General features: G+C 37.7%; 1 protein-coding gene across 1 annotated transcript in view; it reads right to left on the bottom strand.

The window, feature by feature from the left end:
• The window catches only part of SPAG17 (sperm associated antigen 17), a 140,518-nt gene that overhangs the window by 46,444 nt on the left and 79,425 nt on the right, over nucleotides 1–14,649 (bottom strand). The window contains exons 19-24 of the mRNA XM_036343930.1: nucleotides 13,577–13,758; nucleotides 11,831–11,922; nucleotides 8,117–8,359; nucleotides 7,025–7,136; nucleotides 4,896–5,051; nucleotides 3,620–3,733 (exon numbers count right to left, since the gene is read on the bottom strand). Coding sequence (XP_036199823.1) covers nucleotides 3,620–3,733; nucleotides 4,896–5,051; nucleotides 7,025–7,136; nucleotides 8,117–8,359; nucleotides 11,831–11,922; nucleotides 13,577–13,758 — 899 coding nt within the window. The remainder of the gene's footprint in view (nucleotides 1–3,619; nucleotides 3,734–4,895; nucleotides 5,052–7,024; nucleotides 7,137–8,116; nucleotides 8,360–11,830; nucleotides 11,923–13,576; nucleotides 13,759–14,649) is intronic.

Here is a 14,649-nt window from a genome sequence, read left to right on the forward strand (position 1 = left end):
GACATTCAAGAAAGACAATTTCTAGTTGAGATGGTAAAAGACATTTTCTCATAGCAGATTGATTTTATTTGGGTTTTTAAAAATTGTCAGAATTCTAAAAGGAGAGCTGATCTGTGGAGAAACTGTGTTCCTCACATCTTGAACTTTATCCTCCTCTGGTTTCCAGGCTGACACTCCCACCTGGATCTCCTTTTTTCTCTCTCGGGTCCGTTTTGTTCTTAGTCTCCTTTCCTGATTCTTCCTCTTTTGTCAATCTGTTAAATGTTGCTAGTTTCAGAGGGTTTCCCCTTATCCTTATACAACAGATGTCCTCTACTCTGGCTGTCCATGATAATTACTCATGGAACAAAACAACAACAACAAAAAAGCAAATGCTCAGATCCCCACCTTGACCTACTGAATCAGACTCTCTGGGAATGAGGCTCAGGCATTTATATCTGTGAAACATCACTTGCGGTTGTAATGCTCGCCAGGGCTGAGTCTCTTCATGAGTGATCTCTTTCAGGACCAGGGCTCCAACTGCCATCGATGTACTGCTAATGACTCCAAAATTTACATCTCCACACTTGGCCTTTCTTTTCTCAGCCCCAGATCCTTATTTCCAACTACTTATTAGATATCTCCCCCTCGCCGGAACCGGTTTGGCTCAGTGGATAGAGCGTCGGCCTGCGGACTGAAGGGTCCTGGGTTCGATTCCGGTCAAGGGCATGTACCTGGGTTGCGGGCACATCCCCAGTGGGAGATGTGCAGGAGGCAGCTGATCGATGTTTCTCTCTCATCGATGTTTCTAACTCTCTATCTCTCTCCCTTCCTCTCTGTAAAAAATCAATAAAATATATTTAAATTAAGATATCTCCCCCTGGTGGTGATACTGGACACATTTCAAACTCAGTAAGTCCTCTCCCAAGCTGGGCACCCCTCTCAATGCCGCTACTAATCACACACCCTGTTCCCAAGTTAGACATTCAAATCATTCACATTTTCTCCTTTTGATTCACCCTATAGTATAGGCAAACTGCGGCTCACGAGCCACATGCGGCTCTTTGGCCCCTTGAGTGTGGCTCTTCCACAAAATACCATGTGTGGGCGTGCACATATAGTGCGATTGAAACTTCGTGGCCCATGTACAGAAGTCGGTATTTTGTGGAAGAGCCACCCTCAAGGGGCCAAAGAGCCACATGTGGCTTGCGAACTGTAGTTTGCCAACCAGGGCCCTATACATCCAAACAGTCACCAAGCCCTGGGAAATTTCTCTCCAATCATGCCTCTCCTATCTAATCTTAGCACCTTAGCTCAGATTCTCATTTTCTTATACTTAACTAGAGGCCTGGTGCACAAAAATTCATGCACTCAGGGAGGCGGGTCCCTCAGCCCAGGCCCCTTGGGGGATGTACAACTGACGGCTTAGGAGCAGGCCTAAGCTGGCAGTCAGACATACCTCTGGCAGCCCAGGAGCCCTTTGGAAGGCGGGGAGCGGGCCTAAGCCATTAGTCGGACATCCTTAGCGCTGAGCAGCCATGAGCCAGCTTCTGGCTGAGCGGCGCTCCCCCTGTGGATGTGCACTAACCACCAGGGGGCAGCTCCTGCGTTGAGTGTCTGCCCCTGGTGGTGAGTGTGTGTCATAGCGACTGGTCATTCCCAGTCATTCTGCCCTTAGTGTCAATTTGCATATTTTCCTTTTATTGTATAGGATTATTGCAGTAGTTTCCTAACTGGTATCTGGCACCTCCAATACCACCATTTCAGTGCACTTTCCAAAATGTCACTAAAATTATGTTCCTAAAATGAAATCTGATCATTTAACTTTGCGTCCCTTACTTAGAGACCTCTGCCACTCCCTAATCATCCCAGGCATGCAGTGCTCACCTTCCTCCACTCCAGCCACACTCAACCTTTCACTCTCTGTAAGGATGTCATGCTTTTACACACTAAGTATTTGCATAAATGGTTCTAACTGCCTAGGACTCCCTTTCCTTGTTGCTTTGTCTGGATAATCCCCACTTCTCTCTAAAGTCCCATCTCAGATGCTTTACCTTCTGTCTGAAGTATTTTGTAGCTGTTCCCAGTTTATACATAATTTCTACCACTGGCCCAGTTATTTCTCTATTTCTCTACGTCTGGCCCATTAGAAGTACAGTAGACATATAAATAAGCAAATGGCATCCAGTTACAGGCAGCTGGAAACTCCTCCCTCTCATTCTCATCGAGATACTCTTTCGGTAAATATTGATTGAATACCTAGTACTATGTACCATAAATTGGATAGCCAATGATGAGTGAGACTACAAGGCACTAATGGGAAGTTCAGAAGAAGAAACCTCTGGGTACAATGTTATGTGTTAGGTCTCTGATGGGAAGTGCAGAGCACTATAGGAACCTAGGAGAGAGGTCATCTAACACAAATGCCTTCATTCAACCTACACTTTAGCTCTACTGTATATAGTTTGCCTTTCCATAAAGTTGTTGTGCCTTTATACTACATAGTTGGTACACACGTTTCCTGGCACCTAGAATTCCCTGCCTTTGATTCTTTGCCTAGGCAATTCTCACTCACCCCTAAAAACCCCAGTTCACACGCTACTGCTGCTTGATCTGTGCAGCATTTCTCAGTGCAAGTAACCTGTATGCTGAGACCTGAAGTGTGGGAGGAAATTTAATTGTTGAAAGTGGTGGTGTATGTAGGAGGAGAATGTGTTGTGAGCAAGTGACACAGCATGAGATGTGTGTTATAGATAAAAGAAAGCACAGTTTATAGATAAGAGAAAGCGTAGTTCATTCAAGGAACTAACAGGCACAACAGGAACAGGGTAGCCAACAAAACAAAAATACTAACAATGTAGAGGGCTCCCTAACTCAGTAGAGATTACAATATTTGGCACAATATAAGGCCCTGGATTATAATCATCCACGGAAATGTGTGTCTGCAGAAACGGAAGTCCATAGTAAGGCAGATCATTAAATTACCACGATCGACACAGTTTTAAGCCAATATAGCATAGGGATTATCTTTTTATTTTCTAAAACTTTAAAAAAATCTGTTGTGGTTAGATCCCTGTAAATGCATGGGAACCCACAAGATTTTCTAATTAGTTCTTGGTAAAGCAACATATTATTTTGTGGTTTGTAAGGAAATAACTTCCAGTTGGAAAATTTGTTTATTAAAAGCGGGGTAAAGAAATCCTTCAAGATGTCCAATGAATGGCTCCTTTAAGCCTAATGTTCTGAAGCACGATGAGTAGTTCTATAATCACAGGATTCATAGAAATATTATTTTGTAGAAAATCAAGAGGATTCCTTGGCAAACCATGCTTTCTTTGGCACCAAATAACAGACTTATTTTCATGGGCTAGTTAACAAAGATAACTGTAATATATATGTGTGTATATATGATCTAATATGTCTATGTGATTATAAGATTCTATATGATAAAGGTTATTTCAAAGTGCTGTTATTTTCTATGTATATACACACATATATGTATGCACATCCACATATATTCTGACTCTTCAGGAGATGAGGGGCATTACATCAGAACATGTTTCTCAACAAGTGAGCAGACTGAGGATGGGCAGACACCCTTGGTCATGGGACGCTATCCATTCTATCGTGTCTACTTCACCTGGCGCATTTCCGCTAGGTCCATAGTAACTTATGGAGAGGCAGATTCCATTTTCCAAGGTGGCAGAAAAAGATCCAGACTTGCTGACAACTTTATTCTCTGCATTTGATTCTTCTGGAAGACAAAATTGAAGCAAGGAAATTTCCATTTTATTAAAAAGAAATGTAAGCAAAACACAATGCAAAGTGGAAATCAACTAAATATGCAAACACATGAAAATGGTTAAGTAAATTATGATATATATATATATATATCAATGAATTAAAATGAAAACATTTAAAAAGCTTGTTTTCTAAGAACATTGATGAATAAGAAAATGCTCATGATAATAAAGTAAGAAAGGAACACACTATGAATAGTGGTTACTGCTGGGATGGTAGACTTATTAGCCACTGTTACGTTCTTTAAATATTGCTATATTTCCTAATGCTTTATAATAAACATATTTTTACATTAAGAAAAAACAAATATAATTTAACAATTTGCTTTAAATTCTTGGGTACATTCAAACTTGTCAAACATTGTGTTCATAAGTTTGAAAAATACTGTGATCATGTTCTGTTTCTTATTACTAACTTGAGTCCAAAACATTTTATTAATGAACTCATCTCATTTTTCAGGTGTAACCCTCATCACATTGGGCAAGAATCAATTAATTTCCCCACTAGGTGTTTCCTGAAAATGTTAAATGGTATTATCAGGAAGTTTCTTGGTGTACAATCAATGGACATCCACTTGGAAGTCTCATCTACTGGCAGGTGTAGACTCTTCTGGACAAATTTAGGATTTTTCTCTTGTTCCTGCAACTTAAGAAATTTGATACTAAAGAGAGAACTAAATAATAGTGAGAGCATATGAGGAAACCCCTCATTTACAATGAATATTGGAGAGAAGTTAAACCTTCAGTAGGAGTCAACTAATGAGGACCTGATACAAGCGCATACAGCAAAATTCAGGCCACAATGGACATTGCAAACTCAGTGTTGCTAAAGGTAGCCAGGCTAGGAGGATTCTATATGACAACTGGAATCAAAAGCTGGGTCTCCAGAGGGGGCAAAACCAAGTAAGCAGCCCACTAAAGATGGGCTATGTATATAATGTATATACACATTACAACAGGGGAATGTATATAACCAGAATCATAAAACACTTCAGTTCCCCTGATGGGAAACTTACACGCTGAATGTGAGGCACACATGTATTTCTGTCAGGTGGACGGGATGGACACATTGCTGAAAGATAACCCCTACCTACTGCCAGAGATGCCTCTGCTTACCTAGTTCAATATTTTTTTCTCCCTCTCTTGCTTCTTCCTCATCTTCTGAAGAATAATCCACTTCTTTTTCCTTTTTCACAATTTTCTTAGGGTCTTTCAGATGAATTATAAAATTATGTTTGTCCTTTTTCACTTTCACTTTGATAAAAGTTGATCCTGGGGAAGAATCACGGGATAGAAGATGGGCTGATTGTGATGCCCTGTTAAGCTTCTTGGCAAAACATCAAAATAATGCAGCACAGAATCAGCCAGGGAATGGAAATACCTAGGGATGTCCCCATTTTCATAAAAAGATGCCTAATGGTGAAATTCAGGAATAGATGGCAGGTGGATGGGGGAGATATTTGCAGCCTTTCTAATCACATCTCAAATCAAATCACAGAAGACAAAATGAATTGGCTGAGGCTAATGTATACTTATACTCAACTTTAATCACATGAAATAGCTAATATGAAAGGGTTTGGCAACTTATAAAGAATTACATAAATATTATAGTAGCTATTATTATTAGTAAGAATTTTCCTAACAATACATTTTTCTAGTGTTCTGACTCATTTTTTAAAAATATATTTTATTGATTTTTTACAGAGAGGAAGGAAGAGGGATAGAGAGAGAAACATCAATGAGAGAGAAACATCAATCAGCTGCCTCTTTCACACCCCCTACTGGGGATGTGCCCACAACCAAAGTACATGCCCTTGACCGGAATCGAACCTGGGACCCTTCAGTCCACAGGGCAATGCTCTATCCACTGAGCCAAACCGGTTAGGGCCTGCCTCATTTTTTATCTCCTCTCTCAGTCTTCTTCTTCTTTTTTAAAATTCAGTGTGATTGCACTATTATCTCTCAAAATTGATAAAATTAGGATAAAAACACTACATTTACTATGAACCATCTGAAGCATATATACTGTATATGTATAAAAATCTTGGTAGGAGTAAGAAATAATTATTGAAAATACTATTACAAATACCATTATAAAACTTGAGTCCAGTGTTTTTCTTAGGTATGTGATTCTGAGCTCCAATGATAATTAATAATAATTGTACAGTATACCCAGAGATGATATTTAAAATATTAAATATTAGTACATGATAGCATAAGTAAAGAGTACATGATAGTACATGATAGCATAAGTAAATATGCATACTTATAGATTAATAAAAATCTTTTTCATGTTTTAAGTAAACAAACCTTATATAATAAAACAGTCTGGCATTTGATGTTATATCACAAACCATTCTTTAAATAATATGAATAATTTTCAGGCCTTTTTTTTAAATCCTCACTCAAGGACATGATTTTACTGATTTTAAAAAGAGAGAGGAAGGAAGAGAGAGAGAAACATAAATGTGAGAGAGAAACATCGATCTGTTGCATCCCATATGCATTCCAACCGGTGATGGAACCTGCAACCTAGGTATGTGCCCTGACTGGGAATTGAACCAGAATCTCCTGGTTCATAGGTCAGTGCTCAACCACCGAGCCACACTGGCTGGACTGTGTACATAATCTTGTGGACATTAAACAGGGTCCTGCTCACATCCCTCCACAGCTTTCGGAGACCACTGCTCCCTATCAGATGATAAGCTGTCAAATAAAGCCCAGGTCCTCAAACCCACCTGAGGAACCTTTAAAGCACAATGAAAAGATAAGCCTTGCAAGATGCTCAGACAGTTCCCTGAGGCTATATCTGCACTTTGCTTTAGGGTCTTCCAGACTAGGTCCTCGGCAGCTCACCTGTCCCTCGCTCTCTTAAAGACTTCTAAATCCAGCAGCAGTTTCTTATTGCTACAATAACTGGGTACCGGCAGCAGGCTCCCAAGCTCTGTGCTCCAGAGCCCAAACAAGAAATTTGCTCTAACCTCACAGTATGTGCTTGGATATTACACTATTTCCCAATGATATAGAAATATTTAAATATTTTAACAACTGGAACTTTCTATTTGTGTGTCCCAGCTAACCTCTCATGACTCACAGAGTCAATTACAACAGAAGAATCTGAGTGTGAAAATGTTGAATGGAGTGGGCACATGACCACTCTCACCTATTACATTCAGGAGTACAAGGGCCCAAGGTGACTGAAAAGGGTAGCTTCCAAGCCATTTAATGCTACTTTCCAAATGTACCTTTTTCAAATGTTGTCTTTTCTACTTCAATCTGCCCTCCATCTGAAGGATACAGATAATAATTTGTTCCTGAGATTTGGATGGGTATATCTCCCATATTGTATCCATGAAACTAAAAGAGAAAACATATGCTTTGAGTGAGGAACCGCAATCAACAAAAATCAACTCATCACGTGAACCAATTAGAGTTGCTATGAGCTTAATTTCTAGGAAACTCTTTGTCACTGTGTACTCAGAGACCAGCACTCACATTATCGCTAGCACCTCCTGTCATGTTATAATGAGGGGCAGAATTAAAGGTGGTCCATGATTTTAAACTCTGTTCACTGGGGCACTCTCATAACCCAATGAAAATCAAATAAAATCATTGTACCATGGCCAAGGCAGTGCAAGAAGAAATCAATCTCGCTTTCATTGGCTGTTAATTTTCTGTTTAAAGTGAACTGATACATTGAGTGGTATTTCCACTTGAACACGTAAAAATGTTAAAGACATTTATTTTTACTAAGTGTTGCTAATAGAGCGTCAAGTGATTCTGCTATAGGTTAAAGCTTGAGAACAATTATCTCAGAGTGGTAGCTAAAAAGGACAAGGGCTGCTTCATTTCTTTCCTTTTTTCCCCCCTTGAAGTTTTACTCATAAAACCACTTGAGGAACAGATTGGCAAAGGGAAGGTTTTATAAAAACCTACAAGCAAAAAACATGGTGCCTACAGAAAGGCAACTGAATGTCCTCAAGTCTAGTCATCTGAGACAGATAAAGCCAACCTTTGACCTGTCACAGTTGCTTATTGACATAAATCTAAAAATGCTTTTGTGTCAAATTTCCATCTTTATTGTCCTTAGTAACCCAGTTTCATGGCACTCATGAAAACTTGCCTGAGGGTGTCCCATCTTGGAGACTGGCTACAAAGAAGGCCCTAGGTATCAGAGGATGGACTACAGGTCTGAGATCAGCTACTAGAAGAAACCCTAAGGCCTTTGCTGTGACAGAAAAGACTAGGAACCTATTGTTTCCACAGAAGCTGTGTTCTTCCCCTGCAACAAACAATTATTAATGACCCAATAAAGCTTATTCAAAAATTAATTTTACCGGGTAAACTCTCTCAGGTTGTGGCTCCTGGAGACTCATCATCTCTGGTACGTCTGATAGCTTTATTTGCTCTTCTTTAGCTTTTTCCTTGAACATAGATTTTTTCTTCACAGTCCTACTCTCTTCTTTCTCTAACTTTTCTTTGCCTCTCCTTTTACCAACTTCCTTACTCTTCTTTTCTGCTTTTTTTTCTTCTTTTAAGCGCTCCTCTTCTGCTAATCGATCTTGTTCTTCTTTCCATGCCTATAAACACATTAAAAATTGTAACAGGATTTTTAAAAAAATATATCCCATTTGGGCCCATTTTAGAGAACATTTAACATGATTTTTCTAAGTAGTATCTAAATGATCTTGAGAAAGAAGAACAAAGTTGGAGGAACCACGCCATCTGATATAAATCTCTGCTACAAGGCCATAGCAAGCAAAACAGCATGGTACTTGCACAAAAACAGACATCTAGATCAATGGAACAGAACAGAGAGCTCAGACATAAACCCCTGCCTTTATGTTAATATTTGACAAAGGAGGCAAGAACATGCAAAGGCCTAAAGATAGTCTATTCAATAAATATGTTAGAAAAATTGAACAGATACATGCAAAAAAAATAATAAAACTATGCCACCTTCTTACCCCACACACAAGAATAAACTCAAAATTTATTAAAGACTATAATGTTAGACTCAAAACCATAAAAATCCTAGAAAAAAAACATAGGCAGTGTAATCACAAACATTTTTAATAGCACCATTTTTTTCTGCTTTATCTCCTTGGGCAAGGGGACAAACCAAAAAAAAGGGACTACATCAAACTAAAAAGTTTTTGCACAGCACAGGAAATCAGCAACAAAATGAAAAGACAACCCACTGAACATATTCGCTGATACATCTGCTTTATAAAGAACTTATAAACTCAACACCAAAAACAAACAAACAATCCAATTAAAAAATGGGCAAAGGACCTGAATAGATATGTCTCCAAAGATGATTTACAGATGGCCAATAGATATATGAAAAGATGCTCAACATCACTAATCATCAGAGAAATGCAATAAAACCCACAGTGAGATATCGCTTCACAGCTGTCAGAATGGTTATCATCAATAAATCAACAAACAAGTGTTGGCTATGATGTGGATAAAAGGAACCCTTGCGTACTGTTGGTGGGAATGCAGATTGGTGAAGCCACTGTGGAAAGCAATATGGTGTTATCTCCAAAAATTAAAAATGGAACTAACTTATGACCCAGCAATTCCACTTCTGAGAATTTATCCACAGAAACCTGAAACTCTAATTCAAAAGAATATATGCACCCCTATGTTAATTTCAATATTATTTACAATAGTCAAGATTTGAGACTAGCACAAGTGCCCATCAGTAGATGAGCAGACAAAATAGCTATGGTACATTTATACAATGATATAGTACTTAGCTGTAAAAAGGGGGAAAAAATTTACTCTTTGCAACAGCATTGATGGATCTGGAGATTATTGTGCTAAATGAAATATACCAGTCAGAGAAAGACAAATACCATATGATTTCACTCATATGTGGAATTTAATGAATAAATTGAACTAACAAGCAAAATAGAGACAGACTCATAGATAGAGAGCAGGTAGAAAGCTCTGGTGGGGGAATGTTGAGGAGTGGGAGAAGACATTGAGCAAGAAAAGAAAAAATAGAGAAAGAACTCATAGACTGGGTCAACAGTGTGGTGTTTGGGTGGGGGAGGGTGGTGGATGGAGGTGGAAGAGGGTATAGAGAGGATAAATAGTGATGGAAAAAGTAAAATAAAGTTAAAAAGATCCCAAAAGCGAAACTAAAAGAAATAATAAGCATGGGCCTACTCTAAATAACATCGACAATAATAATGTGTAATTTTTTGGAACAAGAAAAATCAAGATAAAACTTAATTTTAAATAATTTTACTGGTTCCTTGTATTGTGCTGGAAGAAAGTAAAGATACTTTATTAAGTTTAGGTTTCATTAAATTATATATACAAGTTGAATTCCTAGAGCAACCAGGAGTAGAATAGAAATGGAGTGTTTACTTATAACCTTTTCCTATCAAGGGCCAGATGGTAAATATTTTAGGCTTTTTGGGTCAAGAGGCAAAATCAAGTACTAGTAAAATGATAGTCCATCCAGGCAAAGAAAAGTAAGGCCTTTATATTATACTATACAAAGTGAATTTCACATTGATTAGCTATCTGAATATGAAAAGTATGTCTGTGAAAATATTCTGCTATAGTGCAAGAAAATTAATGTGTAATCTCAGGTGGAATCAACCCACTGGAATAAAAAACATAAAAGTCCTGAGACCATTAAAAAAGTGACAGATTTTTAAAAACTGTTTTGGATAAGCTTAACATCCATACAAAAAGAGCACAAATCCCAAGTGAGTAGCTGAATGAATCACCACCAAGTAAACATTACTGTTAGTACCACCAGGTCAAGCAATAGACCATCTCCAGCTTCCCAGAAGCCCTGCTCATTCTTCTTCCTGCCCACTTCCATTGCCCCAAAGGCAGCCATTCTCCTACTTCATAATACTGTAGTTTAGCTTTGCCTGCTTTTAAACTTTATGTAAATAAAAGCATACATAATGTATATATTCTTTTGACTCTTCTTTTGCTGAACATGATGTTTGTGAGATTCATCCACATATTTCTATATGTAGGAATGCAGCTATAGGTCATTCATTTCCAGAGCTGTGTAGTATTTCGCCACATGACTAAATCACACTAGGCTGATAAATGCTTGAACTGTTTCTGATTTTGGAGAGTTAAAAATGATGCTGCAAGAACAACTTTGCCCATGTGTCTTGATGCACCTACACACATGCATTTCTACTGGGCATATACTTACGAGTGGAATACTAACTTAAAGAGAAATTATGTGCTTAGCTTTAGGAGATTTGTCCAGTTTTCCAAAGTGGAAGTGCCAATTTATACTTTACCCAGAAATGCATGAGAATTCACTTTACTTCCTATATTTGTCAAAATGTAGCACTGTGTCTCTTAAAATTTGGTCAAAAATGACTGATTTGACTACATAAAAGTTAAATAGTTCTATATAGAAACATAAATGATACTTATTAATAAGGTAATTATTTAACACATTAAATATATCTAAATTGTAGGCTAACATATTCTATGAAAATAAGTTAGATCTCTACATATTGTCTGAAAGTAATATTCATGATATGTTGATAAGGGGGGGGGGAAAGCATATAGCAGAGTCAAAAAACCATACCAAATCTAAACCAAACAAATGAAAACACTCTTTGTATCTGTGCATGCATGCTGTGTAAGCATAGAAAATGTGAAATTGTTAATATTTCTTATTTCAGGGGTATAGAAGAGCAAGGGTAATTTTGATTTATTATAAAAAGCATACATTACTTTTATAACTAAAAATTCCAATTAAAAATATACAAACAAAACAAACACCTGCCACAGAAACAAAGAGTATGACAAGTTTGAACAAGGCGCTGCCCTGGATTTGGTTACATAAAAATGAATGACACAGCTTCCCTTACAGGCTTATCATCTGGTAGAGGAGTCAGCTTGGTGGAAAGACTGTCCTTTCGTTACAGTTTTCAATTATTTCTGAACATTTAGTAAAAAGATCATTTCCTCTTATACCACACAAACTATCCCCCCAAGTTTCTGAATATGTGATTACTCATTGTCACTGTTTTCTTTCCTTGTATTACCTTCAGAGAGCCTTCTAAAACAAAAGTCAATTTTTCCTTCTCTTTTTCTTTTTCTTGATCTGGTATCTCTGTTTTGATCATTACTTTGTTACCTATAACCAGAGAAAATTAAACTTCTTAGTAACTCCCTAAAACAAAGTTTCATAGAAGGACGGGATGTCTGGGTTGTAGGTGATATCAAAGGTTATCAAGCTCAATTTCCCATTCATTCATCTTGGAATTATTTCTCACCATCTCCTGAATGGGCTTCGGAAGGGGAACTGAGCTCCTTGTGGTAGGAGGAACTCACTATCAGTGGAGGTAGTGTGTTGAGAATTTAAAGGTTTTATTGAACTGGACTCTCTCTCGCTAGGGCTTTAACCAATTAATCCTAATTTAACACTTTAAGACCACACAAGACAAATCTAACTTTTCCTTCCGCATTGAAGCCCTCCTCTGGCCATTGTAGTCATTCTGTTTGGAAGGTTTACATCTTTCCTGACTTGAGAGGACTCAAACTGAATGCAGTACCTACCAGATGTATTCCAATCCCAAACTGGCCATTTTCTGGATTTTCTTAGGCACCTAGAGAAGGTGGCCCTACCTATCTTTTCCCATTATTCCACTTACTGCTCTCCTGCTGAGCCCCCATCAGGAGGAAGGCTCAGCTGATAGATGGATTATATTGTATAACCATTTTGGTAGATGGTGAATGATTCATCATCGACTTGGTTTGCTAAGTTTTATTTTAGAAACTAACCAAGCACAAATTCCTCTGGTCATTAATGAGGAATACAAAAGCTTTGGAAATTATAGCTTTGCTTCTTTATAAGAAATTACTCTCAATGTTGGCTGTTAGAAATAATGAGTATTATTAAGATGGAGTCTATTCTCCATCATAATTCACTTAGAACTCAGTGAATAATCTTTATTTTCCAGATGAATTCCTTCATTATTTGACTTCTAAAATCAACTATCATTCTTCTTAGTCATCCTCTTCTCCTTTCTCTTGACAGCATCAAAGCCATGGAAATTAACAAAAACAAAGAGTAATCCAACATCCTGTCAAGTCCCTGCTATAGCAGGCCTCAATAATTCCTTTTCACTTTAATTTAATTTAAATATTTTTATTGATTTTAGAGAGGGAGGGAGAGGGAGAAATAAAAACATCAGTGATGAGAGAGAATCATTACTTGGCTGCCTCCTGCACACCCCCCATTGGGTAGGGATCAAGCCTGGGGCATGTGCCCCGACCAGGAATTGAGCTGTGACCTCCTGGTTCATAGGTAGATGCTCAACCACTGAGCAACACAGGCTGGCTTCCCTTTAATTTTAGATTCTACCTTAGGTTAGTGTTGGGACTCTTCTGTTTGCTCTTCTAAGGAAGGTCTTGTTTTAACTTCACTTTTGGAATCTGTAATTTTTCTATTGGAGACATCTGGACTCTGAATTTACTTCATATATATAGTCAACAAATTTTAGATAGCTGAACCTATCAAACTTAACAAGATCAAGATATTTGTCATTTTCCTAACATCACATTTGACCTGTACAACAGATCGAACCTGACCTGACAGGAAGGGGGGTCGATATTCCACTTGGGTATGATCTCATCATAGTTGGAATGCAGCTATTCTGTTTTTTTAGAGAAAGTCAAGAATCACAGCAACATTGCAGGCAACTTGTTTAAATCCTAAAATATTCAGTCTTGGTTAAATTAAGAAATAGAATGTCTTTGGACTTGTATAAATTCAAAAGCTTACTTACTAGCAGATTTTTTAATAGAATTAATTTTGCTAGGAGAAACAATTTTGGTACTAATAGTAGATTTCAGTTCCATCTCAGCTTTGGTTTTAGCAATTTCCTCAGCCATTTTAGATTCCTGATAGAGAGCTTCTTCTTTTATGATCCAATCTTGAATGGAATTTGTAACAAGTTCCAAAAAATTCCTTAAAAAGCAGAGAGTTATTATTAATGAATGTCACAAAATACTTAAGATACTGACTAGACAAATGAATTGATCCTAAATTGCCCATTTAACAAATATAACAGACTCAGAAACATCCTGGACATATTTTGTACAAAGTAGTCAAATATAAATACCTAGTGAGAATATGAAAACTGCCCAACTTCATTCACAATTAAAGACATGTAAATTGTAAAAATTAGATCTTTCTACCAAAGTCAAGGATTAAAAAGTTTGATAATACTGCCCAACCATGGTGGCTCAGTGGTTGAGCATCAGCCTATGAACCAGGAGGTCACAGTTCAATTCATGGTCAGGGCATATGCCTGGTCTGGGGGCTCAATCCCAAGTGTGGGGTGTGCAGGAGGCAGCCAATCAATGATTCTCTCTCATCATTGATGATTTTATCTCTCTCCCTCTCCCTTCCTCTCTGAAATAAATAAAAATATATACTTATATTTTTAAAAAGTTTGATAATACCAAGAGTTGACAGTTTGGAGGAAAAGTCTCTCTCAACACTGTTGAGTTTGTAAGTTTTATGGTACAATCTCTTTTTAGGGAAATTTTATAGTACTATGGAAACTCCTTTAGTTGACCGTCAGCTAACTGACTCGCTGGATTAACTGAAGCAATAAATGACAAAAACACAGATTAATAGTTCAAGATTAGTTTGGTACACCTATTATGTGCCTTAATTGAAAAATAATGTTATGGCCACAGAAGGTATACTCCTGTGGCTATGCATGTGTGTGCCAGCACACAACTTGTATCCCCAACTATTCTCAAAGTCCATTCTCTATAACTTTACTGTATCCCTTCTGACTAAGACATTTACTATACAAATAATAAATACTAGGTGTATATTAACCAGCAT

Source organism: Myotis myotis, unplaced genomic scaffold (assembly GCF_014108235.1).
Source record: "Myotis myotis isolate mMyoMyo1 unplaced genomic scaffold, mMyoMyo1.p scaffold_m19_p_18, whole genome shotgun sequence".
NCBI classification, from domain to species: domain Eukaryota; kingdom Metazoa; phylum Chordata; class Mammalia; order Chiroptera; family Vespertilionidae; genus Myotis; species Myotis myotis.